The following is a 25,940-nucleotide window of genomic DNA, read 5'->3' as shown; positions in this document are numbered from 1 at the left end:
GATTTCGTGTATAGTATCATAAAGCAGTCAATAGATTATTGCATCCCATATGCCCCTCGCGTTCCAAGTTGCGTTCTCTCTTCCGTAAAACACATATATGCTCTTGAGCTCGACAGAATACTAGAGCTTTGAACCAGCCATGAATAGCAGAGGAGGAGGTTATGATATGCATCAGAATGGTGGTAAGTATACGCTCGAATCGTTCTATACTAGCCTTATAGCTGCTATTGCAACAAATTGCTTTTTTCGCCTTTTGTGAAAGCAAGCTTGTCAACACGAAGGAAGATGCCAACGACGTGATGAATATTGCAAGACCGAATTATAATTAGGCACAGGGCTGCTTGATTCCTGCCTCGGTCTTGTTCTGTCTCTTGTTTTTGCTGCGACATCAAAAACATTTGGGAAAAATGTTGCAAATCATTTACAGACATAGTGGCTGGTTTATTGTCGGAGAGGAGCTTCATTCATCATCATATTTAATGAATACGGAAGAAGCTTCGACGACTTGACTATATCAACAGCTTGCTTGTTTTGTGTCCTTTCGCTGAAAGTTGAACTGTGAACAGCTTGCCATACTAACCAATCTCTCTCATCCATATCCAATCTATAGATGGCGGACGTTACCGTGACGATGGCTATGGACGACGAGGTGGAGACCGTGGTGGAGACCGCCGAGACGATCGACACAGAGACAGCAGAGGCTCCCGAAACAGAAGTCGCTCTAGAGAAGGCCGAGATGATCGCGGATATGGTGGCAGAGGCGGTGGAGGAGGTTATCGTGAGGCACCAACCCGAAGAAGAAGTCGAAGTCCTCCTCGTGGTAGAAAACGCTCAGAATCACCACCACTACGAAGAGATCGTTCAGTCACTCCCATACATCTGAAAAAGAAGAAACTCAACGCTTGGGATGTTCCTCCTCCCGGTTATGAAGGGATGACTGCTGCTCAAGTCAAGCAAACAGGTATGTGGTGAACACAATCAAACACTTTATTCAGTTGACGATACCTTCATATAACATACTAACATCATATCTTTTCCATATAACAGGACTGTTCCCATTACCAGGTCAACCAGCTCGAGCTGCTGCCATAACAGGCCCTGGCGGTATCCTCACTATAGCAGATTTGCGTGGTGGAGGAACCGCTCATAGTTTAGCTACCCTCAAATTAGCACCCAACGTCGCTGGACCTGCTGCCGTCGCAGCACTAGCTACAAGTGCCCAACGCCAGGCTAAAAGGCTATATATTGGTAATGTGCCAGCTGGTGTCACCGAGGTAAGCTATCTCCTCCGTCGAGGAGTCGCTTCTTTTGCGCACAAATGGAGCCCGTGTTGCCCAAATACATATGCGCTAACCTCTCTGCTCACTCTGCAATCCAACAGGACCAACTCATCCAATTCTTTAATGCTTCGATGTCAGCTATGAGTATGAACATTCTCCCCGGTGACCCATGTGTCTCGTCACAGATGAATGTGGAAAAGAGTTACGCGTTCGTTGAGGTATTTGCACCAGCAATAACTCTTCTCTTGGCATCTCTCACTCCATTGACTCACTCCACTTCATACATAGTTCAGGAGTGCACAAGAAGCATCAGCAGCTCTGGCGTTCGATGGTATTCAATTCTCAGGCCAGGCACTCAAGATTCGAAGGCCAAAGGACTATGCAGGTGGAGGAGCAGAGGAGGATGGTGTTGAATTGACTCATATCCCCGGTATGTGTTGGTTGGTTCTGGTGTGAGCAATTCTGGAAACGACGTTATTGGAAACATTTTTGTTCACTCCTGACTTCGATTTTTTTGGGCTGAATTTAGGTGTCATATCGACCAATGTAGCCGACACGCCAAACAAAATATTCGTGGGAGGTCTACCTACATATTTGAACGATGAACAAGTGATTGAATTGCTGAAAGCTTTCGGTGAACTACGTTCGTTCAATCTGGTAAAAGATGGAACAACCAATGCCTCTAAAGTGAGTATTACAAATGACATTCTTTCCTCGAAGTTCTTGATAACTGATTCCGTTCAATCCTTTAGGGGTTTGCCTTTTGTGAATATCTAGATATTGGCATCACCGACCTAGCTATATCCGGACTGAATGGCATGGAATTAGGAGATAAAAAACTTATTGTGCAGCGAGCATCAACTGGTGCTGCCAACAGAAACACTGGCATCACTTTGAACCTAAACGCAGCAATGGGACCAGGAGATCCCACTCCTGTGTTACTACTCTTGAATATGGTTTCTCCGGATGAGTTGATGGATGCCCAGGAATATTCAGGTATGTTGCGAGATAGCAGAAGAAAAGCATGCACCGCTTTCTTATGCCACCTTGATTTTCTCATCAAACCCCTCTTCTTTTCATTAGAAATTGTGGAAGATATTCGAGATGAATGCTCCAAGTTTGGCAACATACTCCAAGTTATGATTCCTCGACCTCTACCTGGCCAACAAGTCGCAGGAGTCGGAAAAGTAAGTACAAAATGCATGGGTCTCATTCGAGTAGGGTGAAAAACATGAGGACATGGTCTTTGTCACAGGTTATATCTTACATCAATGTCTATGGATTGTCACTCTTCCATTCCACCATTCACTAACACACTCCGGCTTTTCAATAGGTCTTCATTCACTACTCATCACCTGAACAGAGTCAAACTGCTCTCAGGTCCCTCGCTGGGCGTCGATTTGGAGAGAGAACCGTGGTGGCTTCCTACTACCCACCTGAGAAATTCTTTGCTGGAGACTACTAAAACAGGAGAAACGACCAGGAGGAAGAAATTACAGGAAGGAGGTTTACAAAAGACGGAAGACAATTAAAGGGGAGGGAAAAAAAGATATTATTCATTTTTGTTCGTAGCATTGTCAAAATTGTTTGTAGCTGTCCTGTTGTTGTTTTTTCACTAGATAAATCTGCGTAAACCAATACTATCTTTGTGCTCTTGTTGGCGGCGATAGACATGCGATACTGGGCTCTGAAACATAGAGAACAAAGCAACTTACAGTGTTGAACTTAAAAAAGATGGTAGCCGTTCTTGATGCTAGTTTTATTGATTGATTTACTCCTTATTAACATGCAAGAGACACCACCCTCCATAAAACACCAGCACCACAATACTATGTGTTTTGGCAGCCTGATTTTGATTTTTACACCAACACAACACAATCCACACGACATTCCTTAAATTACAACCCACATAAGAAAATCACAAATCAAGGGAATCCAAAAAGGAATCGTCTTCATCGTCATCAGCCACCACTTTGATTGACGGTGGTTTGACTTTAAATGCTACTGCTGATGCTGTTGTACTCGAGTTTCCATTACTAGATGAGACAACAGCAGCACCAGAGCTGCCCATCAATACAGGAGGTGTAGCTCCATTATTACTATAACCAGGGCTACTGCCCAATTCTTTTTGAGAATTCATTATTTTACGAGCTGGACTTGGCATAGGTAGTGGCGACATGGATGCAGGTCGTAATGAAGATGGTTTGGAAGGTGATGATTGAGGATTTCCATTTGTTTCGGTTGTTGAAGTGTTTGGTGTTGGTCCAAGACTAGGTGATTTTTCAGGTGATTTTTCCCTATGAAATGGTTGTGTGCGTAAGTATTTGAATGTGTTGTTGGGTGTTTAGTCATCTCTGGAGATGCTCTAGTGATATCCTTTTTCTACTGTCTGAACACCAAAACAAGCTGAAGCAACCACAGCGAAAAGCATTCCGACCATTAGCCCTCAATTCAATCTCTTCAAATGTCCAATTCACTCACTTTCCAAGCATACGAAAGTTCAAGGTTCTCCTTCTTGCAAAAGGATCCAACCCACTATCACCCTTTTCTAATTTAGCCTGTACAGCAGCCACTTCAGCAGCCTTGACTTCCTGCACATTCTTTTTGCGATTGGCATCATTGATTTGATCTAGATGTCTGGCCTTTTCAATTTGTCTCCTCTTTTCTTCCTCCATGGCATACTCTAGACGTTCCAATTGCATTTTATATCGATCGGCTGCAACCTTGTTGTCAACTTTGGTTGCTTCTTCTTGTAAACGTTGGAGCGTAGCCTTCTCTCGGATGGTATGAGCAACAACGTTGAATTGTCGTCTAGCATTGGTCTCCAGAGTGATTTCCTCCTAAAAACCGTCGGTAAAGTCAGCACAACCTATTGAAGAATGTAGGCAAGGATACGAGGACACAGAGAACTTGAATGCCAAAACTAGCTCCTCCACTATCAACAAAAAACCTTACAGAAGTCAAGGCGCGCTCACGGCGACTCTTGATTTCCTGTTTCTTCCTAGTAACATCCTTAACACTCATAAGTTTGAGACCATCCACTTCCATGGTTTTCTTCCATCGATCGAATTCGGCCTATAAGTAAATGAGACATCTCAGCAACTGACAATTATGACGGAGGTCGACAACGAGATCAACTTTTTCTCTATCTGTCTTTTGCAGGCACACTTTGCACTGGAGCAAACTCGAGTCTGTCTTTTGGCGATACATTTCTAACTCATACCTGAGTGATCCACTCATTCGAGACTGTAGCCATCTTAAAAGTCTTTGAAGACTTGCCATGCGAGACTTTGATCTCTTGATTAACCACAAATCCATCATCCAATTTGTATGGATTGTTGGATTCTTGCGTATCCGTGATGACAACCAGTCGGTAGGCATTGTTTCCTTGAGGATCAAGGCCTAAACCCAGACGAGCGACACAGCCTAAATGAAGTTCAAAAATAGAATTGATGGTGAGTTTCATGCAAAAAAAATACCACAGGGAAGTCATGTCCTCATATCGTCTGCTTAATCCATCACCCACCAGTGACGAGTGACTTGAAGAATGGATGGAAGACCCATTTCTGTATATCTGATCTTCGGATTTGGATACTACGCAAGTCTTCGAGTTTGATTTCAATCGCCTGAGGAAAGATAATGTATCAGTGACGATATCAATCAAAGGCAACCACTGGTACTTGCGTGGTAGTAGTCAGATGCTAGCTTGGCTGGAGATTCTTCTCTCTCTGACCTGCTACTTCTTGTCTTACGAGAGCCCTTCTTCTTGTCGTCGTCTGAATCACCATACTTGGAATCGCTATCATCATCATCTGAATACTTTTTCTTTTTACGACTTGATGATTCGGATGCGGCGGCTTTAGATGATTTCCTTTCCTTTTTCAATTTCGACAAGTTTTTTGAGACCTTGGATTCTACTTTTCGTGACGAACCTATGTTGAGTGATTTGTTGGCTTATGCCAGTCGTGTCGCGTAATTCGGAAAGAATGAAGCGATATTTACGTCGAGCATCTTGCTGCACTTGCTGCAGCCGTTCCTTGACCTCAAGTCGTTCTTGCCATTGTTGTTTCTATGATGTGATTCAGAGTATGATCAAAATTAGTGTCAAAGAAGGAGCGTGCAAGATAAAGCGACCCAACCTGATCTAATCTTTCAGCCAATATTTGTTCTCGTTCAAATTCAGGCATTTTTGATAACCTATGTAGTTGAGCAAAGGTAGCCTTCAGGCGATTTGGTCCGTGGCAATTAGAGAAGAGCGTGAATTAACATACTTGTCTCGATCTTCACTATTGCCATAGCCCCGATCATCATACATTCTTATTTTCTTCCTCATTGCATCCACACTTTCGTCCTCTCGGTCAGACTCTCCCTCGTCATCATCGTCCTGGGCTCTGCTACGACGTTCCTTTGACTTTTTAGGCTGTTTACTCGTATTTGACTTTAAAGAAGAGAATCTGGGACTATCGTAATCATCTTCATTATCATCGTCTTCTCCTTTAGCGTCCTGTTCATCATCATATTCGCCCTCAGTCTTGCTGCTGTCACTTTCATCACTCGAGCTAGAAAATGTATAGTATTGTAAGCAAACAGTGAGTTGATTGATATGTAGTAGCAGATTATGATTCATTGGCATGTGATTTTCAAGTTCTAAACCTCTCTTTGGTGGTATATATAGTCGAACGCACATACCTGACTTCTCGTCTCCTCTTGTTCTTGTTTCCAGAGCGTCCTTTGCTACCAAAAGCCAAAGCTAGGAAATCATCGTCGTCCTCCATGGCAAGAGATACGTTGCCTCGATCTCAGTTGATGACTTGAACGTTTGAATTGGCTGTTTTCCAAAGTGCGAATTGAATGGTGTGGAGGTTTTTGAAAGTGGGGCGGAAGGCACATTTAAAAGCCAAAACTTCTAAATATTTATTATTCTTTATGTAAACTACGCGGAATTCCACGCTTCATCAAGTCGCAGTGTTGACTATTTCATCACGGTCATCACTTTGTTCGTCAGTACTAAACATATTTGTTGTTAGACAAGCATTCTAGAGTTCGAAGGAACGAACGATTGCTGTATTTTACTGTCAGGATATTCAAGTATTGATCATTCTGGGAGCTTGATTCTTGTCGAAGTCAAAAGCAATTGCTGTTTGAACTTTTTGTTGGAAGGGAGCATTTGCAACGCTCAAAATGAGGAAATCAATGAGTTATTGAGTTTCTCTTCAACTGTGCGTTTCAAATTAACCTGATACATCTGCAACCTGTGTGTTCGACATCAAGATCTAAACCGCAACATTTGCTGTTAACAGCTACCTGACCAACTAGATTTTCAATTAATTTCAAGGCCTTTAATAAACTCTTACACCGATATTATAATCTATCACAAACTATGCCTCCACTGCCATCCCTTGTATTGGAAGTCTTATTCGAACATACGTTGGATACCAAGACTTTGTGTGCAGCTGCTCTTCTTTGCAAAGACTGGAACTCTGCAGAAAACTGTATCGAGAGGTGCGTCTCAAAAGCACAAAAGTTTCTTGAATCTTTGGTTTGGATTTTCAAAGGGAAGGCGTCGCAAAATCCAACATACTACCAATATCCGCTACCAAATGTAAAGGAACTGAGCTTCGAGGGTGCCCGTGATAGCAAATGTGCTCATATCATAGTTTGGAGTAGTCTGTTATCAGAGTGCTCCAATCTCCAAAGTCTTACTATCAGCTGTACAGTCGCTGTCGAAGCCGGCATCGACCGAGCTCGCGGCTTCATAGTGCCGAGGTCAAGGTTTTGCGTAGCTAATCACTTTTGTGGAGGCTTGTCTCCTACAACCAAGTATACCAGCGACTGGTTTGGTGGTGGTGTTGCCGTAAGGTGTCTAGTGGTAACGACCTACAAAGCTGACCTAATGTGGCCTTAAGACTTGTGCAATGGTCTGCTTGGGTCTTTAGGTTGATGACGTGGTGTGAAGATATGCGAGGAGCCAAAGAAGTGCTTTTTGGGAGCTCTAATGGCTGAAGAGTGGTCGGCCTTGAATTTGTTTTGAGTTTTTGCCTAATGCAAATGATGCTATTGTTGTTAGTCAGATGCAAGACAATTGACAAGATTCACGTCTTACTAGTATTACTGACTCTGCCTTGATCACGGTTGGTGTGATCTGTATATCTGAGGTGCGCGTTGTGGGAGAGTGCTATTCATTGTTTGATGTCTCGTTCGTTAAGAGTCAGCAAGGTGATCCAGGTCTTCAGACACCAATGAGTCACACATATTCATAGTAGTCCAATGTATTATTGGATACTATCTTGGAGACAGGCCATACGACATATAGAGCAGGTGCAAAAAAGATCCCAACATTGTTGTCATCTTCCTTCACAATCTTGTCACTTTTGCGTCTCGTAATCTGTACTAGTCTTTCAGAGATATTCCTCTGCTGTATCAGAACGAGCTGTGGCTACCGTTTACGGTGCTGATTAGGGTATAAGCTGCTATAACAGTGCCCTGCTGTGTGAGAAACGGAGGAAAGAGTCGAACGCAAGACAGACAAGTCACTCATTTTTTTGGGGACTATAAACTTTCTCTAGTACTCTAGTATTTTCAACCCACACGACACATGCACTACAACGTGTTTGAACACCATAATAACCATAATTGAACATTTTCTTTCATAAAAAGTGTACATGCAAAAAAATGGTATCAGACACATCTATATTGGGAGTGTAGCTGACGACAGTCCTTGTTCAGACTGCTCTGAAGGTGCTTTTGAATGCTGTTGCATCCTCTCGTTTTTGAGGATGTTTTTGATATAAAACTCCCCAGCTTTGTATGAAGACCTTACTAGAGGTCCGGCTGCGACATATTTGAATCCAAGATCTCTCGCTACATCGGCGAAGTGGTCGAATTTGGAAGGGTGGACGTATTCAGAGACCTGGAGATGCCAAGGAAGAGGAGCATTGATTAGAATCTGAGTAGCAAAAAAGGTAGACAACAACAAGATGGTCTTCACCTTCATATGCTTCTTGGTTGGTCTCATGTACTGACCGAACGTTATCACGTCCACATCAATAGATCGTAAATCTAAGGAGACGTGCAAGAGAGCTTGAGAAAACAGTGTTTCAACATGACACCTCAACTTTTTTTACCTTTCATCGTCTGAACGACCTCCTGATCCGTCTCACCCAAACCCAGCATCATAGATGTCTTTGTTACTAGACCAGGTACAGCCTTCTTGGCTGTTTCGAGCACACTCATGCTCTGCTTATAATTTGCTCGTCGATCTCGAACGTATGGTTGCAGTGATTCGACTGTCTCGAGATTATGAGCATATACATCCAATCCAGATGTAGCGACTCGAGACGCAGCCGACAAATTTCCGTAAAAGTCTCCTGTAAGGCATTCAACCAGGATTTGAGGAGCTCTGGTTTGGAGGGAAAAAGGCAAGAGGTGAGACCTTCAATTATTTTTTGCCGTCGAAGAGAGAAAACAAGGTTCATCCTTTCATAGTCGAGTGACCATAAAAGGATACACCGAGTACAGAAATCACGCAAATGTACCTACTTTTGCTTGATGAGCTCGACAGTGGTAGCAAAGTGATTTGCACCACCATCAGGTAGGTCATCACGATCCACAGAGGTCAAGACGACGTAGTCTAGACCCCATCTCGATATTGCTTCAGCCGTATTTTCTGGCTCATTGGCATCCAGAGGTTTGGGTGCTCGATTTGTCTTTACAGAACAGAATCGGCAACCTCTCGTACACTCGTCTCCCATCAGCTAGGGAATGATGTAATATGTTAGAAAATGGTGGCTTGAAATTGACTCGGTAACTTGGCCTTTACCATGATGGTAGCAGTAGCAGTCTTGTGCTCTCCACCACCCCAACATTCACCAATATTCGGACATCGTGCTTCTTCACAGACCTGGCGAAAGAGGAATATGAGCAACTCTAAAGCATACCACAAGCGAAAGGAAGTTGAACATACAGTATGAAGATTGAGTCCTCGTAAATCCTTCTTGATTTTGGAAAAGTTCCTTCCAACCGGTATCTCAGTTTTGAGCCATGGCGGTAATCGCACATGTCTGTAGAGCAAGGAGAAGCTGGTTAGCACACAGTAGAGCGAGCTCCTAAGCATCGATCGCTTATTCAAGCGTGCCTAAGAAAACCGACCTTTTAGTAGAACCTGTAGAGTCTACTATAGGCTGTTGCAGCTCGAGCGATTCAGCCATGGTCATCTGCGAAGAAACAGCAATAAAGTCTCCAAGTCCAGGTCCATTCTTCAGCCTGGCCGTGAAGTCTGTTGGTGATGGATTAGATGCCGGCGATGGATTTGGTTTAGCGGCCGTTGCCAGATGTCGAGCACAATGTATGGCCTTTTGTAGATTGAGATAAAGAAGACAGGAGTAATTTAGTACGAGATCTCTATGTTCAATTCCAATGCTTTTGACAACTGACCTTGTGCAAACTTTTCCTCGTAGATTGTCCAAGTAACATGATCACGAGAGAAGACGGCCTAGATGGACGATGTAAGATATAACGATGCTCTAATATCGAGAAGCTATAAGCGAGCAGTTTGTTTAGGCTGCCAAACAGTTCAATGATTTGAAAAGCGACGACGATAGTAACAATGAGCGTAAACAAAAGAAAAGACGAGACGGAAGCGTCCATAAAATCGATAATGGACGTGATTCCCAATGATTCTCTTCTTCAGAAACACGAAATCGTCAATCTGAAACCTGAAATATTTGTTGCTGACAATCACCTTTCGAAGTAGCGGTCCAATGATAGCGATTCGCGTGAATATAAGATACGAGCTTGATCCATACTCATAATGATGTCTACTCTCCGTCGTACGGCCCACATCGCACCGGCATCATCACACAGTGATTCTTCACAACACTAAAACTCAACAGTATCTTATTCACGACAGGATCTTATTGAAAATGGTAAGAGACTAACACGGCAGCATTTTATTCTTGTATTGTGCATGCATCGAGTCTTTTGGAGATGGAAGTACAGACCGAATCAGCCTCAATTTATTGTGATGGTGAAGACGGCGGCAACATGTTTTATCAACCAAAACAATACGAGATGTGTATATTGAAGACAGTCTTCATGTTCATATCATCAACATCTTGCTACCATGATCATGGATCTAGTCAGATCTATGGTTGGAAGACCATCGCAAAGTCAACATCAACTAACAAACACTCCATTTTCGAATAGTCGGCTAGAAAGCAAAAGAAGAAGCGAGCCGTCAGGCAAAACTCGAATGTGTTTGCCATGTTTGATCAAAAGCAAATCGGTGAATTCAAGGAAGCATTCTCAATGATTGACCACGACAATGATGGATTCATCGACAAGGAGGATTTGAATGACATGCTATCATCCCTTGGTACGACAAACTTGATAAAGCTGATCATTATCACATCATATACAGCTGATACGCCACCGTACACTAGGTCAAAAGCCAACTGACGAGTACCTTGACGAAATGGTCTCGGAAGCTCCTGGATCAATCAACTTTACCATGTTCTTGACTTTGATGGGTGAAAAGCTGTCGGGAACCGACTCGGAACATGAAATCTTGCAAGCTTTTGAATGCTTTGATGAACGAAAGACTGGCTTTATCAATGCTGAACTCTTCCGTGAATACATGACCAGTATGGGTGATCGCTTTACTGATGAAGAGGTATTACAAAGAGTTTGCGTCTGGTCATAATATTGGTCAGGTTCGCTAAAAAGGATACCTTTTATACACAGGTTGATATCATGTTCAAGGGTGCTCCAGTTGATCCCGCCACTGGTAACTTCAACTACCGCACGTGGACTCGTGTATTGAAGCACGGTGAATAAATTGCTCAGAATGATTCGCGTCTTTCCAAATATTCTGTATTCAAGCCAAAAAGTAATCTGTAATATAAAGACAATTTGTGCACTCAAACCTTGGTTTTATCATCGCACGAGCAGTTCCCAAGCAGTTCTCTCTCAGAGCCGTAGATGGGCACATGGAAACTAATGGTGACTTGAGCGAAAATGGTGTGGTCGCTCTTCCGGATAGCGGGCTTCCACAGAAAATGGACGTTGTCGAGCCTGGTTCACAGGAACCATTATCGATGCCGGAAAGAGTCATTGAACAGCGGCTATTGCCGATTTATGCGTCGTAAGCTTATCGCTGTCTGTGTAAGTCTTCATTCTTCTTAGGAAGCCAATCCAACAAATTTCCACAATTTTTGTCAGATTGTGTATCTCCTCATTTATTGGAGTTTTGATACGTATTGCACTGCTCGATCTGCATGCATATACTGGAGCACCTGTTGTGTCCATTGTATATCCTCAGATCGTAGGCTGCATCATCATTGGATGGACGAACGCAAACAAGAATGTCTTGATTGACCAGTTGAGTGGTTTGTCTATACTTTTATTCGAGTAGAGTCACTTAGAAACGATCATTAAAATTAGATACTATCCATTGTACATTGGCTTGTCTACTGGGTTGTGCGGTAAACGAACACATCGAGGTTTGCTTCAAACGTGTGATAGTGACTGACTTAGAACCTTGACTTTTAGGCTCCATCACGACTTTCTCTTCCTGGAGCTTATCTACGTTTTCAGCCTTTGCTGATCTCGGGCTGACTGCCCGTAGTGGTGGTTATGATGTTAGTCTTTAGAAGCCACGATATTCGGTGACAGCTATCTGATAACCGTGCTCTTGTCTCTAGTTCTTGGCTGGAGTAGGAGTTGCCATCATCATTATTGGAATGTCCTTAATATCTGTGCCATTTGGAGAGCACATTGCGAAAGTGGTGGACTTGCAAGCCCTCCTGACTCAGGATTGGCAGTCGCCTACTTTTCGCTTTCACCCTGTTGGATTTCGAACTCGAGGGCTGAGTGTTCTAGATAGGACGATGATGGGATTAGCATTGCTGCTATGGGTCATGCTTGTTTTGATTGGGATATTCGTTGAGAGTGGACGGTCGGTTGTCTTTGCGTGTATTCTGGCACCTCTGGGTAAAAACTTTGGTCATAGGCAAATGAGAGCACCGTGACTCATTCAGTCATTCGTAGGGACACTGTTGAGATATCGACTAGCGGTACTCAATGTTGAATATCCTCGCTTTCCAGCAGGAACGTTTACAGTCAATATGATTGGAACCTTCTTATTGGGACTCTTTTACATATTCTCGCATGGAATGAGTGGCATCTCTTCTATCAGCTCGTCTGTATGCTCGTTACTGGCTGGACTGTCGGATGGGTTTTGTGGTTGCCTAACCACTATAAGTACATTTGCAGTTGAATTGAGGACTATGAAATTAAGAGATGCATATATTTATGGTATCACTTCCATAATCGGGGGACAAATCATCAACCTCATTGTCGTCGGATCTGCGACTTTTACACACGGACAACCAACTGCATGTTTGGCATAATATTTAAATAGTTTTCATGGAAATTTTGCATTTAAATTGATCTTAAATTAATGACAAATGTTGATCTTACAGCAATGCAGTTGCAGTGAAAACATGAATTCATATCCAGGCTCCTCAGAGCCCGGAAATGTCTACGAGCGAGCGATACGGGCCTAAGAAATATTTACTTTGAATATTCGTCGCCTTCGTCACGAGATCAGCCCCGAAACAGCATAATGGTCTTGTGGTGTGATATCCAGGAACCAGTGCTTAATTGACCCCACCAAAAAGCAGCCACCTTAAACACAAGACTGTTTGGGCATTGGGCAAGGGGAATAGGAAATAAGAAGCTCAACACATTCATTGCCATATTTCCGAACGGATTAGCATCTCACAGTAAACCGAACGCTTGAGAAACAACCCTTCTGTCAACCATCTACGAAAGTGCAATTTTGCTCAAAATGAGCAAAAAGGTGCTATCCATAATATTACGGGCTGTCGTGGCAAAATCATCACGTTACTTTATTGAAACTATTGCCATCTGTCTCATCGTAGCCTGTGGGGCTTACTTTTCCCTAGTCCATTTATTCCCAACTGTTACCTTCAACTCTACACCCATAAAGCCACTACAACCACCAAGCTTCTATCTACCAAACATAGATAATTTAGCATCCGATGATCAAGGACAACTGAGCCAACGTAGCTTCTCTCTTTGGAATGCAACCATACACCCTGATGTCCAACAACACATCATCGTCAAACATATAATAGTAGATACTCCTCGGACATTATTGGTCGTACCTCCTCAAGGAGTCCTCACGAAATCAATCCTAAAGTCGCTCCATACGCTACACATGGCTGCCTTGGACTTGCAGGTCATAGATCCTGAAGATGGAAGCTCCGTCGGTTTGACAGATATATGCTATCGATCGTCAACCAACGACGAATGTCTAATCATGTCTCCTCTCCAACCGTGGAATAACGATATCACGGTATTGAATGCGGATGACAATATCTTTAATACCCTATCGTCATACAGCCAAGACTCCTGGCGTGACGGTGTATTCGCCAAACCTGCCATCTCTGCTGCCACAAACAAGGTCGAAGGAGCCTCTGCTCTGGTGCTGAGCTTCTTTATAGATAGCAGCAAACACCCGAGAGCTATTCCTGTATGGGAACGGCAGCTTGATGAACTGCGCGTGGACAATCTATACCCAAAGTTTATGAAACGGGAGGTCGATGGAAGTGGCTCTAACTTCCTGTTGCCTGATTGGTCTGACGCTGCTTGGAAGTTTCGTGAATTCCTTGAGGTAAAAAAGCAAACCGTAAAACTTTTGAATGATCAGAAACCGCTGCTGACACTACAATCAATCGATAGACCTCGACAAACCACGACTTGTTTGTCGTCTTCACAAGCTTTGTACTCATGCATGCCACATTCATCTCCCTCTTCATCAACATGAGGAAGTTGGGCTCAAAGTTCTCATTGGGTGAGTTTTATGGATGATTGAGAATTATTTTTTGCATTCCTTTAAATGACCCTTTTCATTATAGGATTCACTGTGCTCATCAATGGCACATGTGCTCTATTGGTTGCTCTTGTTATCGCTCGTGTTGTTGGTATCAGTCTTGATATTATTCAACTGAGGTAATGCCCACAGCAGAAAAGAAACCATATATTGATGACACGATTCTCAATTCTCACGATCATTCTATGTACAGTGAAGCAATTCCATTCTTGGTGGTGACTATCGGTTTCGAAAAGCCATATATTCTCAGCAAGGCGATACTGAACGCAGTCAATACCAACCCTGAAGCATCGACTCGTGATAACGTGTGGCGTGGAGTAGAAGCTGTCGGTCCATCGCTCTTACTAGACTATTTAATTGAAGTTGGTGTTCTTGGACTTGGTGGTTCTACTGGTAGGCTCCTATAGTTGGCTTCTTGGCATACTTTTGTTGCTATTGCCGCTTGACTACGAGACTCACATTTTTCACTTTTTACAGGTTCTCGTGGTGGACTAAGAGAATTCTGTCTATTGGCATCTTGGATTTTATTATTCGACTGTGTCTTTATGTTTACGATGTTTGTGTCTGTCCTCACACTGAAGCTTGAGGTAAATGGTGTGGAAATGTCTTAGTAAAATGAATGAATCTCATCGTGAATGATTTCTGCCTGAATAGTTGAGACGTGTACAAGATCCATCTGGGAGTGTTGATGGATTTGATGGACAACCTGGAGCTCCTGGACTACCAAGGGCCTTATCTGTAGAAAAGCTATCAGACGCTCTCAAGAAAGGCGATGGTGAAAAGCAGTCGGAGAACGCGGTGATTGGACGTGCCAAGCTCTTCTTCGTAAGCATTTTTCTTCAGCTCTATCGGTTTTTTTGCACTTCACGTTTCTTACAATATTTCTGAACAGATTTTGGTCATTTTGGTCTTACACGCTCTGAATGCTGGAACGGCCTACACATATACCTCCAGCCAGACTGCCTTAATCAGCATGGATGTCGACAATGCTGGCACGGCTGCATTGCTCAACACCTTCCGAGCGACAATGCCATCCAGCGCTTCCTCAGTAATAGTAGATGTGTCTCGTCCATTTATTGTCTATCCAGTGAGATACGACTTTGATGAACTGGAAGCAGTGCCTGTTGCACCGGTCGTCAATCAAACTCTGGCTCTATTGGTGGATGTCTTCCATCATGCTCGCTTCTTTGTCCTGTCTTCACATATAATGCCAGCACTGTTATCAAATGGTCTGGCCATGGTTACCATATACGCATTCTACCGCTACTTTTCATGGTTGGCCAAACGGGCTGAATCACGTAAAGTCAAACAGGCAGCATCAAAACGTGATGCCTCTGTTGGTACAGATCCCATTTTAGAAGCTTCTGCTTCTGCTGCAGCACCACCAGCATATAGTCCACCAGTAGCTGGTAGTAGACAGCCACCACGAGTAGATTCTGGGGTGGAAGTACCTCAATTCGCTGGAGAAAAGGATCAACAAAGAGCACCAAGGTCTACAGAAGAATGTGTAGCCCTGTTTAAATCTGGAGATCTCGACCTTCTAAATGACGCTGAAGTCGTTTTATTGGTTGATGCTGGCAAAATTGCTGCCTATGCTCTGGAAAAGGTTCTGAATGATTGTGTGTGGGCCATTCGAGTGAGACGTATTCTTATCAGTAAGTATACGTTGACTTGTGGATCTGTCGTTGATGGACAATCGCAGGATATAGGCTTCGTGTGTACTGAATTTGTTTTCTTGTGGTTAGGTCGACTTGCCAAGTCTGACTTGACAAAGTCCACGTTACCTCTTGACCGAGAGCCATTTGATTATACCAAGGTTATGGGTGTATGCTGTGAAAACGTTATTGGATACCTGCCTATTCCCGTTGGGGTTGCTGGTACGTATTACAACAAGTGGTCTCCTTCAAACATGGACGTGGAGTTGGTTTACTCTATTCGGCATCTGACTCTCGACGTTTTCGTTCTATATCAGGTCCATTAACAATTGATGGCGTCCAATATCAAATACCGATGGCTACTACTGAAGGTGCTCTAGTAGCATCAACTTCTAGAGGAGCCAAAGCAATCTCAATGGGTTCGGGGGCATCCACAGCTTTATTAGCTGATGGTATGACTCGAGGCCCAGTAGTTACCTTTCCAAGTTTATTAAGGGCAGCAGCCTTAAAAACATGGATGCAAGGTCCTGGATTAGAACTCGTCCAGAATGCATTCAATTCAACGTCCAGATTCGGTCGTTTGAATAGTGTAAAGATTACCTTGGCTGGTAAATTGGCCTTTTTAAGGTTCTCGACAACCACTGGAGATGCTATGGGTATGAATATGATATCCAAGGGTGTTGACAAGGCATTGGATCTTGTTACAAGTCATTTCCCTGATATGGAGATAATATCTATCAGTGGAAACTATTGGTATGTCATCTGCTGGACCTGTGCTGCCCTCGCATTGGCTTTTTTTGGTCCCTCGCAATGGTTGAACTTGACCTTTTCTCAAACTTTTTTTTCCACATAGTACGGACAAAAAACCTGCCGCCATTAACTGGATAGATGGTCGTGGTAAATCAGTAGTAGCTGAAGCAGTTATACCCCAAGCCATCGTCACTTCAGTACTCAAAACGACCGTAAAGGCTTTGGTGGAGCTCAACATCTCCAAAAATTTAGTTGGATCAGCCATGGCTGGAGCTATGGGTGGATTTAATGCACACGCAGCCAATATATTAACGGCCGTCTTTATCGCTACTGGTCAAGACCCAGCCCAAAATGTAGAGTCATCGAATTGCATCACGCTTATGGACGCGTGCAATGATGGGAAAGATCTATACATATCATGTACCATGCCTTGTATTGAGGTTGGAACGGTTGGTGGTGGAACGGCTCTGCCTGCTCAATCGGCATGTTTGGAAATGCTGGGAGTGCGGGGTGCCCATGCTGAAACTCCAGGAGAGAATGCTAGACGGTTGGCACGTATTATATGTGCTTCTGTTATGGCTGGTGAATTGAGTTTATGTTCTGCTTTAGCTGGTAAGACATCTCTGCAATAATAGCAACGTGTTAGCATAAGTCACCGTCGTGGGTATTCAATTTTTTTGCTCCTACCATTTAGCTGGACATCTTGTCAAGAGTCACATGCAGCACAATAGATCTGCAGTGTCACTGCCATCGTTGGCTATGGCTTCCTCTGGAAATGCTCATCTTGGAAATGGAAGGCCGCCTTTGCCAATTTTGAGGAGAGAGTAGATGAAGGGACAAAACGAGAAACATACAAGTTCCCATAAGCAATGGGACTATTATGTCTTAAAGCAAGTCTTCTGCATTGTATTATAGAAATAATAAGTTTGAATTTTGGTGAAGGATTGTTATATATTTGCTGATACGCAGATGACTTTGTTCTATATTTATACTTCGGACGTCTAGTCGATACTGAGGGCGATATCAATTGCTTCACTATACCAAATTGTACCTGTCCAACTTTGTATCCCACCTGCACAATACGTCCATTCTTTTCAAATGTTGTTTGACAAGCTCTTTGCTTTGCACTGCTGGATCCGTTAATTGGCGATATCTCGTGCCATTCCTCGTGACAAGGGCAATTGAGGTAGCGAAGTAGATGATAAAATTTGAAGTTTATATGTATAGAACAAGGGAAGTATCAGAGGAGAATAGTAGAAAAAAATGCAACTCTATGTAAAGGAACGACTTGGATGTCTCTGCTCTTGTGTGCGTTGGGTTCTTATCGACCACCAGATCCAGCATGTTTCATCAGCCATTGTAGTGTGATGTCGATATTTGAGCCGAGTTTGGCAGAGATTGAGTAGCAACACACTTCTCGATCAGTGATGTCTCTCAGGCTCCTAATACGTGAAAGGGTATCAGTGAAGATACGTTTTCGTTTTTAACATAACAGATAAACGACTGGTAATTATAATTCGAGAATTCCTTTCATTCTGTAGCTTCGTAATGCTTACAATTCATCAATGAGTTGTTCGACGGATAATGCACCCGGCAGATCAGACTTGTTGCCTAGCACCAATACAGGGATGGAAGCTAGCATTGGTTTCTCCAGTAAAGCGTGTAGTTCGGTTTTGGCGGCTGGCAATTTGGCGGTATCTACAGAGTCTGCCACAAACCTAGAAATATATTAGAAGGTTTGAGGCTTCAAGATCGAATGGAAGCGTCAGTTCAGTGAAGTGACATACACGATAGCATTCACTCCTATAGGTTGAAATGGTATGTCAGCGCTACACGATTGATGAGACAATGAGGAAGCTGTATATACCTCTACAATATCGTTCCCACATGCTTCTAAAACGAGCTTGACCTCCCAAATCCCACAATTTCATTACGACCTAGCGAATGCGGGGTATTAAGAAACAAGCGATCTCGTTGCACTTATACTCTATGTAATTCTCGTTTACGTACGGCTCCTTTTGTGACCTTCCTATAAGACGAGAAGAATGAGTTGTCGTCAGTGAGGCTCTCTGGTCAGGTATAAGCAATAGTACACCCACCTCATATTGAATCCGACAGTTGGTATCATGTCTTCTTGATAAGATCCGTTCTATAATGAATGGTATTGAGTGGGCAATACTGGGTGGTGGTGCTTCTGTTTGGAAACTCACGGCAATGACATTGACCAAAGTAGTCTTTCCCGAGTTTTGCAGGCCGACGAGAGTGAGTTCCATTTCTACAGAAAGATAATATGAGTTGGATTTGATATGATAATAGATATACAGGTCATGTTAATGGGGACAAATGCGAGACGGAACAACATGCTACCTTGTTTGAAGAAGAGGCTCCTTAGCCAATCGAGCAGGGCTTGAACGAGTGCGGCCATGATAGATCGGCGGTGTGGCGTTGATGGTCTGTCTTTGTTATATATCACACTCTCGTCCTCTAATCTGCTGCCACTGACTTGCTGTTCGTTGCCAGGATCAAAGAAGGCAACCACCACTAGCTTGTCACGTGTAGATTATATCTAAGATCATTAATACACGTATATTATTACTATCATTACGTGGATCTTGCTTCTACTATCGCTACAAGTGCTAAAAGAAGTGCAATTAGGGCTACCATCTCGTAATTCCAAACAACGAGACCATGAACAGACAAATCCGTGTCGATATGCTGGAATACAAAATACTATTAATTCATCAAAGTATATCTACTAAACCTTTCAGTACTAGTGTCTGTTTCATACAGACGTGACGCGTCGTTTCCTTCCATCATATTTGAACAGTCAACATATAGCAGAACAAAACAAGTGTATAAATATGGACAAGGACGCCATGGACAAGGATGTCCCCACTGAAGTCAAGATGGAAAAGGATTGTACTGCTGAGACAGACTTGGCTCTCCCTGAAGCTGAGAAACTCGCAAAGGTTGATACTCTTTTATCTTTCATGGCGATTGCATGACATGCATACTTAAATTCTAATTACTTATATTCAATTTAGGCTCATAAATTACAGGAAGCCTTTGATGTACTCCAACCAGTAGAAAAACTCACTAGAGGAGTATGTCATGCAAATATTTGGAACTAATGACGATGCTTGTTCGTGACAAGGACGATCAGTTGGTCATGGCTCTTGTTGATATACTCATCTTACGAATCATTCAACTCGCGCACGTCACATTCATTCAAATCGTACTCAACTCCCAACTTTTCTCACTAGATGGGCGACTTGGCAAACAATACTAAAATATTGACTACATATGTTCGAATGGCTTACGAGGCAAAGGACTACAAGCAATTGAACGAGGTCGTCATCAGTCTATCAAAGAAACACGGGCTCCTCAAACAGGTACTACATTACATTCATTCGTGACGATGTGTCTACTTTCATCATTTCTCAATACTCTTAATTGTAGGCTGTGACAAAGATGGTGCAAGCAGTCATCACCTACTTGGAAGCCATAACTGACATGAAGACCAAACTCGATTTGATTGAAACTTTGAGAACTGTCACTGAGGGAAAGGTCCGTTCAAGTGCAAACAAAAAAAACGCATAGCTCAACAGCCGAATGGTGTAACTCAACCTATCATTTCCTGGCTGATTTAGATCTATGTTGAAGTAGAACGGGCTAGACTTACCCGAGTCCTCTCCAAAATCAAGGAAGACGAAGGCAATATAACAGAAGCTGCCGACATCTTGCAAGAATTGCAAGTCGAAACTTTTGGTTCCATGGATCGTCGAGAAAAGACAGACTTTATATTGGAGCAAATGAGATTATGTTTGGCAAAGAAGGATTACGTCAGAGTGCAAATCATTAGCAAGAAGATTGGATTAAAGTTCTTTGAACATGCCGAGCACCAAGTGAGTATACGATTCGCAAATTGTTGCCTATTTTTCCTCCTGCTGATATTGGTCCCAACGTTGCTAAACAGGACCTCAAATTGAGATTCTATGAAATCATGATCAAACATGCTCTACATGGAGACAACTATCTAGATGTCTGCAAATACTATCGAAGCATATATGAAACCCCTTGTATCAAAGAAAATATTGAAAAGTGGGGTGAAGTATTGACGAACGTAGTCATGTTTATCATCCTGGCTCCATACGATAATGAGCAATCAGACCTCATTCATCGTATCTATGAAGACCCAAACTTGGCAAAAGCACCACTCTTCAAGTCAGTATTGTCAACTCTCATTTGCATTAGTTTTTTCTTTTCGCTGGCCCAATAAGACCATGCTGATTCATGTCCGTCTCTTCCTGTGTAGGCAATTGGTCAAGGGCTTCATTACTGATGAGTTGAGCGTGTGGGGAAAGATTGAAAAGAACTATGCTGCTACACTTCAGCAATCCTATGTTTTTGCTCCTGCCACTGATGATGGCGCAAGGAGATGGAAGGATTTGCATTCACGAGTTATTGAACATGTGAGTCATTCTTGCTTGCAGTGTAGACTCGCTTGTAGCCATAAATGCTTTGGACGCCCTCTTTTTTTCGCATGCTAAGTTCATCGAATTTCTTATCTTAGAACATTCGTGTGATTGCCAAGTATTATACACGCATCACAAACACTCGATTGACTCAATTATTGGAATTATCTGCAGCAGAAGCTGAAGAATTTCTCTCCAAGCTGGTAGTATCCAAAACCATTTATGCCAAAATTGATCGACCAGCTGGTATTGTATCCTTCGTTCCACGCAAAGATCCCAATGCTGTATTGAATGAATGGTCTACCAACATCAACTCCTTGTTGGAATTGATTGTCAAGACACAGCACTTGATTACAAAGGAGGAAATGGTGCATTCAATCACCAAACAAATCGAGGCTTGATGTAAAAGCGGTAGAAAACACGTAACGCATTGTAAAGAATTGCCGTTGAATTGTGTAATATAAATGGATAGAACAGAAAGAGCGAGTAGTGAAGCAGCACCGTTCTTTGCGTACATCTTTTACTTTATTCCATAGTGTGGTGCTTCATGTACTTAGAATGAACACGATCCTACAGCTGGCCGCAACACTCGTCATCGTCATCATCGCTCGACTCCTCATCCTCTTCTACCTGCCACATTCTCCTTCTCCAAAATCAAGAACGCAAGCTGCCAAAACATGTATTGTAATGGGATCAGGTTTGTTGTAACAAGGCAGCACTGAACATATGTTTAATATAATTTAATTTGACATTTAATAAATGCTTTAGGTGGCCATACTGGTGAAATGACACGCCTCCTAACACATTTACCATCACATCAATTCTATCCTCGGTGCTATCTTATTGCGTCAACAGACACCATTAGTGGGAGCAAGGCTAAGGAGTTGGAGCGGGAGGTGCTGAGTGGTGGTGAAGGACGTGATGTATGTTGTCTTGGTAGTGTTGGTAGTTGAACTGACGGCTGAAATGTTAAGCTGATGCTTCGTTCGAGGCTAGTTTCGAATCGTGTATATCCCACGGAGTCGAGAAGTGGGCCAGTCGTGGATTTCAACTGTTGGGAGTACGGTGGGAGCGCTTGTGGCTTGTGGATTAAGGTTTTGGGACGTATGGCCTGATGTGGTATGAAATTGATTGATGTTGGTTTTCTTTACAGTGATTTATTGGTATCTAAATTATTGCTTGAATACTTTAGATCGTATGTAACGGTCCTGGAACATGCATTCCAATCATCTTGGTTGCTCACTTCTTCAAAGTAATCCGTTTAACCACATACGCTCGATTTTTTTGCCGTCCCCAACCTAATTTCCTTGGTTTTTAGATACTCGGACTTAAGCAGACGGCAGTTATATTTATCGAGTCGTTTGCACGAGTCGAGTCTCTGTCGCTTACGGGTCGAATACTCTATGTGACGCGGATGGCAAACAAGTTTGTGGTTCAGTGGCCAGAGCTGCAGGAGCGGTATCCCAGGAGTTTGTATTCTGGGCGTCTTGTGTAGGGTTAGATGGGGTGGAGGCTGCTCAGAAGAATGAGGAATGAGGTGTGTTTCGGAGGTGTCTTGTCGTAGAGACACGTTTCTTTGTCAGAATGCCCGTTCGACGCTGTCGATCAGTGCCGAATCACAACGATACCAACTGACGCTGATATAACATTTGTACACAAATATTCATGTGCGTTAGTTCTTCATTTCTTAAATGCAAACACCTTTTTACATAAATTATTAATATCTCTCTATAAAGCGTGAGATTCACGATTCTTCCTCTTCATACGTTCCAGCTCGTTGGCCAGTTGATTAGGGAATGGTGGTTCAGCAAGTGATGGGGTGAATGTAACTCGTTCAACATCGGCAGGTATGGTGTCCATTGGTCCTTCTACGAGTAGAAAAGGAGTAAGGGACAGTTGAAGGGGATAATGAAGGAGACATTCAAGTGGAATTCAGTTGAAGGCCAAAAAACACGTAATGTGTATAGAGGTATACCTTTTTGATTTGCAGTAGGATTCCTTGGTGGTGGTATCTTGACATCCTGTTCCGATGTTTGAAACCGTCGCACCAGGACCATTCTATTGTCTCTGTCTCTGACTTTGATCAAGTCTACTTGGTCTGCCTTACTACAATGTGAGGGTGCGTGAGTTACGAGTATTGCTACCACCAATACGGACCATAATGAATGTAACGTACTCTGTAGCAGGATCTACTAGTAATACAGAGTGATAGGGTATCGGCTGTGGTTTATTAAGAGTTCGTCCTCGTGGAAAGTCCAGTGAGGGTTCTTTAAAGTCAGGTTTCTGTGAATACGGGGAGTGAGACAAGCAATCAGAATCACTGACAAGTATAATATTTCAGTAGCATACCACATTGATTCCTTCTACAGTTATTTGGTTGGCAGGAGGATAGATGGAAGCTACTACTCCTCGCATTCCAAGATAGGACACAACAGCTGGTGGTTCAGCATCCTTTGGGATCTTTTTCTTTGTATCTTTGGGCCAATGGGTGTCCTTGATAACCTGGACCTGTGAGGGTGAGAGACAATGTGTCAATAGATTGTTGAACCTAGACGATGTTTTTTTGCACCCAATGTATGTAGCTGATGGGCTAATGCATTCCCAAACAAGCAATAGAAGACAGCAACGGATGTATGGCATACAGTGTCACCAGGATAGATCTTCCATTGTTCTTGAGGAATGACTTCGGCTCTCTTTACTTGAGGAGTAGTTAGTGGACGTGGCTCTCGCCAACCCCCTTTCCAGTGCTCGATAGGAGGCTCCTTCTTCATTCTGCTGGCATGTCGACGTATTACGTGTATGCATGCTCGATGGCTCGATGCCACTGCTCGAATAGAGATCATATTGTTGGGATTTTGAAAGAGAATCCGAAATTGAAATTGTCGCTATTGATGACCAAATTGTAGACAAAGTTTGACGGTGACTTCACGTGAAAATAACGGACGATTGAGATTCTATCGCTGGTATTCGCGTCGAGAATGTGGTCGTTCCTTCTTGAAAAGACAATCCGCAAGCGCAGAAGGATAGAAGCACGAACAACAGACTTGATTATATGGCGGATAATGAATCTAGTACATCAGAACTAGAAAAGACCACTCCATCGCCGCCAAAGAACAATACCATCGGAAGTGCATCAGGTCGCTATCCCAATAGTCAGTTTATTGGAATTCGAGCCTCAGACAGACAAATGACTCCTCAAAACCTGCTAAAAACACTGTCAAGACTATCTACTGTAAGTTCCTGTCTGATTCATTGCATTGCATTCACTGTATCGTATCGCTCTTTACTGTATTCACTAACATCAACGAAAATTTACAGCCCGAGGAAAACTACCAAACTCCTCTTCAACAACCACCCTCTTCCACGAAATCCAATGCAAATGCATCACAAATGACTGGCAATGATGATCCATTCACCGCCCCACAAGATGCTGGTCAAAAACCTGTTGTGGTGAAGAGTAGAATGATAGCTACTACAGAGTCGGAAAACAACCCCACACCAACCAGATCAGTCGGTGGACTTGTATCTACTGCATCATTGGACGATCTCATCGATGCAAATAATCACATGTCCTTCTCGGCCGCGACCAAGTCCAACTTGGCATCATCACAGCTCCCAACTATACATAGGCGCCTACCCAAACCATTACACAATAGTAACACTAGTAATACCGCAACCAATCACACGCCAACCCCATCTGCCACATCAACTCCCATACAACCACAGAAATCACCACGACAATCACAACAACAGCAATCGGCCAATCAATCACTAGTAGAAGGCAACTCGGGTGGATTCTATTCTTCGCAAGGTCAGCCAATATTAGATTTCTCAACCATTGTCGAAAACGAAGAAGAACTACGCGACGACTCATCCAATGTAACAAAAACGCCCGTAAACGAACAAGAAGTCCTTGAAGTAGTACGACTCAAACTAGGAAACGCCCTATCAAAGAAAGTACCAGCTGTTAACGATATCGTCAAGAGTGATTTGGCTGATGAGATCTACTTGGAAGTACGGGAATCACTCAAAGAACTCAAGGATGTCGTCCGTGAAATAAAGAGGAAACAAGATAGCACCATGATTGAACAAGAGACCATCAAGGATGGATTGTATGACTTGATTGATGCTAGAAAACAGTTCCAAGAAATACAAGGCTCCATAGATGAAGTGCAGAATACTATAAAAGAAGCCGAAGCTGAATTCGCTGCTCATCGAACCACCTTGGAAGAAAGACGTAGAGAAGATGACATCTTGGAAATCCAAGTCAAGGAATTGGATGCAAAGACTTTGAAGTTGGCACAAATCATTGAAGACAAGGTATGTTCTGATTATTTTTCATTTACGCTACATAGCAAAAAAAATCTCAGACGTTCATCAATAGAGGAGGGAACAGCAACAACTCTCATCTCAACAACCTCCACCGTTGATAATACGTGTATTACGAGAGTTGAATGAACTTCGCTCCAAGTTCGCTTCACTCATCGGATTGTTCATTCTCTTCTTATTGGCAGAGTTTGTCTTTATCTATCTATTGATGATGTAAGAGCCTTGTCGAAGTCTATTCCGTTTTTGTACTTGGCAGATGTCCATTTTCAACTCCTTTTTCCAAACAGATCAAGAAGGGAAGAACTTGAAACCAGATTGGGATTGACACACAATCTATCTGGCTCAAAAGATGCCGACGGTCAAGGTGTTTGGGTCATTCCAATGTTGCAGTCGGTGTTGAACTTTGTATCGTCAGTGTTTTTCGCCGATGAGAGATATCAGACACCAGTGTAAATAAAACTGTCTAAGATGCTAGAATATAAAAACATGTATATGAAATGCTGAAACATTTTCAAGCAGGCCAAAAATTCAGCTT

At 42.9% G+C, this 25,940-nt stretch overlaps 10 protein-coding genes across 10 annotated transcripts; 6 read left to right on the top strand and 4 right to left on the bottom strand.

The window, feature by feature from the left end:
- Positions 1-139: 139 nt before the first annotated feature.
- Positions 140-2,745, top strand: SmJEL517_g02972 (uncharacterized protein; the record flags this gene model as incomplete). The annotated part of the gene is made up of 9 exons (XM_031168900.1): positions 140-182; positions 611-961; positions 1,048-1,274; positions 1,382-1,498; positions 1,569-1,710; positions 1,810-1,967; positions 2,033-2,276; positions 2,364-2,467; positions 2,614-2,745. The coding sequence occupies 9 exons, from the start codon at positions 140-142 to the stop codon at positions 2,743-2,745; spliced, it is 1,518 nt and encodes a 505-aa protein (XP_031025163.1).
- Positions 2,746-3,198: 453 nt separating this feature from the next.
- On the bottom strand, positions 3,199-6,055 carry SmJEL517_g02971 (uncharacterized protein; the record flags this gene model as incomplete). Its single annotated transcript, XM_031168899.1, has 11 exons — positions 3,199-3,577; positions 3,762-4,120; positions 4,236-4,355; positions 4,504-4,706; positions 4,807-4,906; positions 4,952-4,959; positions 5,033-5,212; positions 5,283-5,349; positions 5,420-5,477; positions 5,552-5,839; positions 5,970-6,055. The coding sequence occupies 11 exons, from the start codon at positions 6,053-6,055 to the stop codon at positions 3,199-3,201; spliced, it is 1,848 nt and encodes a 615-aa protein (XP_031025160.1).
- A 1,913-nt stretch (positions 6,056-7,968) lies between these two features.
- Positions 7,969-9,752, bottom strand: LIP5 (lipoyl synthase; the record flags this gene model as incomplete). Its single annotated transcript, XM_031168898.1, has 8 exons — positions 7,969-8,190; positions 8,269-8,339; positions 8,405-8,679; positions 8,820-9,034; positions 9,100-9,180; positions 9,244-9,340; positions 9,429-9,631; positions 9,714-9,752. The coding sequence occupies 8 exons, from the start codon at positions 9,750-9,752 to the stop codon at positions 7,969-7,971; spliced, it is 1,203 nt and encodes a 400-aa protein (XP_031025161.1).
- Positions 9,753-10,401: 649 nt separating this feature from the next.
- Positions 10,402-12,688, top strand: SmJEL517_g02969 (uncharacterized protein; the record flags this gene model as incomplete). The annotated part of the gene is made up of 9 exons (XM_031168897.1): positions 10,402-10,428; positions 10,485-10,653; positions 10,721-10,950; positions 11,022-11,106; positions 11,229-11,421; positions 11,499-11,665; positions 11,829-11,917; positions 11,981-12,269; positions 12,327-12,688. The coding sequence occupies 9 exons, from the start codon at positions 10,402-10,404 to the stop codon at positions 12,686-12,688; spliced, it is 1,611 nt and encodes a 536-aa protein (XP_031025106.1).
- A 440-nt stretch (positions 12,689-13,128) lies between these two features.
- Positions 13,129-17,429, top strand: SmJEL517_g02968 (hydroxymethylglutaryl-CoA reductase (NADPH); the record flags this gene model as incomplete). The annotated part of the gene is made up of 11 exons (XM_031168896.1): positions 13,129-13,977; positions 14,046-14,157; positions 14,222-14,315; positions 14,390-14,589; positions 14,674-14,783; positions 14,851-15,021; positions 15,089-15,851; positions 15,942-16,073; positions 16,169-16,604; positions 16,705-17,213; positions 17,296-17,429. The coding sequence occupies 11 exons, from the start codon at positions 13,129-13,131 to the stop codon at positions 17,427-17,429; spliced, it is 3,510 nt and encodes a 1,169-aa protein (XP_031025105.1).
- Positions 17,430-17,922: 493 nt separating this feature from the next.
- On the bottom strand, positions 17,923-19,026 carry SmJEL517_g02967 (uncharacterized protein; the record flags this gene model as incomplete). The annotated part of the gene is made up of 8 exons (XM_031168895.1): positions 17,923-18,043; positions 18,158-18,319; positions 18,389-18,404; positions 18,469-18,538; positions 18,612-18,630; positions 18,701-18,750; positions 18,812-18,876; positions 18,969-19,026. 8 exons carry the CDS (start codon positions 19,024-19,026, stop codon positions 17,923-17,925), a joined length of 561 nt encoding a protein of 186 aa, XP_031025108.1.
- Positions 19,027-19,462: 436 nt separating this feature from the next.
- SmJEL517_g02966 (uncharacterized protein) lies at positions 19,463-21,477 on the top strand (the record flags this gene model as incomplete). The annotated part of the gene is made up of 8 exons (XM_031168894.1): positions 19,463-19,570; positions 19,646-19,705; positions 19,865-19,993; positions 20,061-20,168; positions 20,252-20,506; positions 20,578-20,825; positions 20,917-21,073; positions 21,175-21,477. The coding sequence occupies 8 exons, from the start codon at positions 19,463-19,465 to the stop codon at positions 21,475-21,477; spliced, it is 1,368 nt and encodes a 455-aa protein (XP_031025107.1).
- Positions 21,478-21,634: 157 nt separating this feature from the next.
- Positions 21,635-22,571, top strand: SmJEL517_g02965 (uncharacterized protein; the record flags this gene model as incomplete). Its single annotated transcript, XM_031168893.1, has 5 exons — positions 21,635-21,773; positions 21,845-21,999; positions 22,073-22,195; positions 22,269-22,328; positions 22,395-22,571. The coding sequence occupies 5 exons, from the start codon at positions 21,635-21,637 to the stop codon at positions 22,569-22,571; spliced, it is 654 nt and encodes a 217-aa protein (XP_031025110.1).
- A 233-nt stretch (positions 22,572-22,804) lies between these two features.
- On the bottom strand, positions 22,805-23,847 carry SmJEL517_g02964 (uncharacterized protein; the record flags this gene model as incomplete). Its single annotated transcript, XM_031168892.1, has 5 exons — positions 22,805-22,944; positions 23,052-23,182; positions 23,253-23,359; positions 23,426-23,584; positions 23,719-23,847. The coding sequence occupies 5 exons, from the start codon at positions 23,845-23,847 to the stop codon at positions 22,805-22,807; spliced, it is 666 nt and encodes a 221-aa protein (XP_031025109.1).
- Positions 23,848-24,128: 281 nt separating this feature from the next.
- Positions 24,129-25,858, top strand: SmJEL517_g02963 (uncharacterized protein; the record flags this gene model as incomplete). The annotated part of the gene is made up of 4 exons (XM_031168891.1): positions 24,129-24,308; positions 24,395-25,396; positions 25,461-25,618; positions 25,693-25,858. 4 exons carry the CDS (start codon positions 24,129-24,131, stop codon positions 25,856-25,858), a joined length of 1,506 nt encoding a protein of 501 aa, XP_031025112.1.
- Between the last annotated feature and the right edge of the window lie 82 nt (positions 25,859-25,940).

This window comes from Synchytrium microbalum, assembly GCF_006535985.1.
Source record: "Synchytrium microbalum strain JEL517 chromosome Unknown SmJEL517_scf0014, whole genome shotgun sequence".
NCBI lineage: Eukaryota > Fungi > Chytridiomycota > Chytridiomycetes > Synchytriales > Synchytriaceae > Synchytrium > Synchytrium microbalum.
Note: the sequence above shows the minus strand (reverse complement) of the source record. Positions and strands in the feature narration are given on the sequence as shown.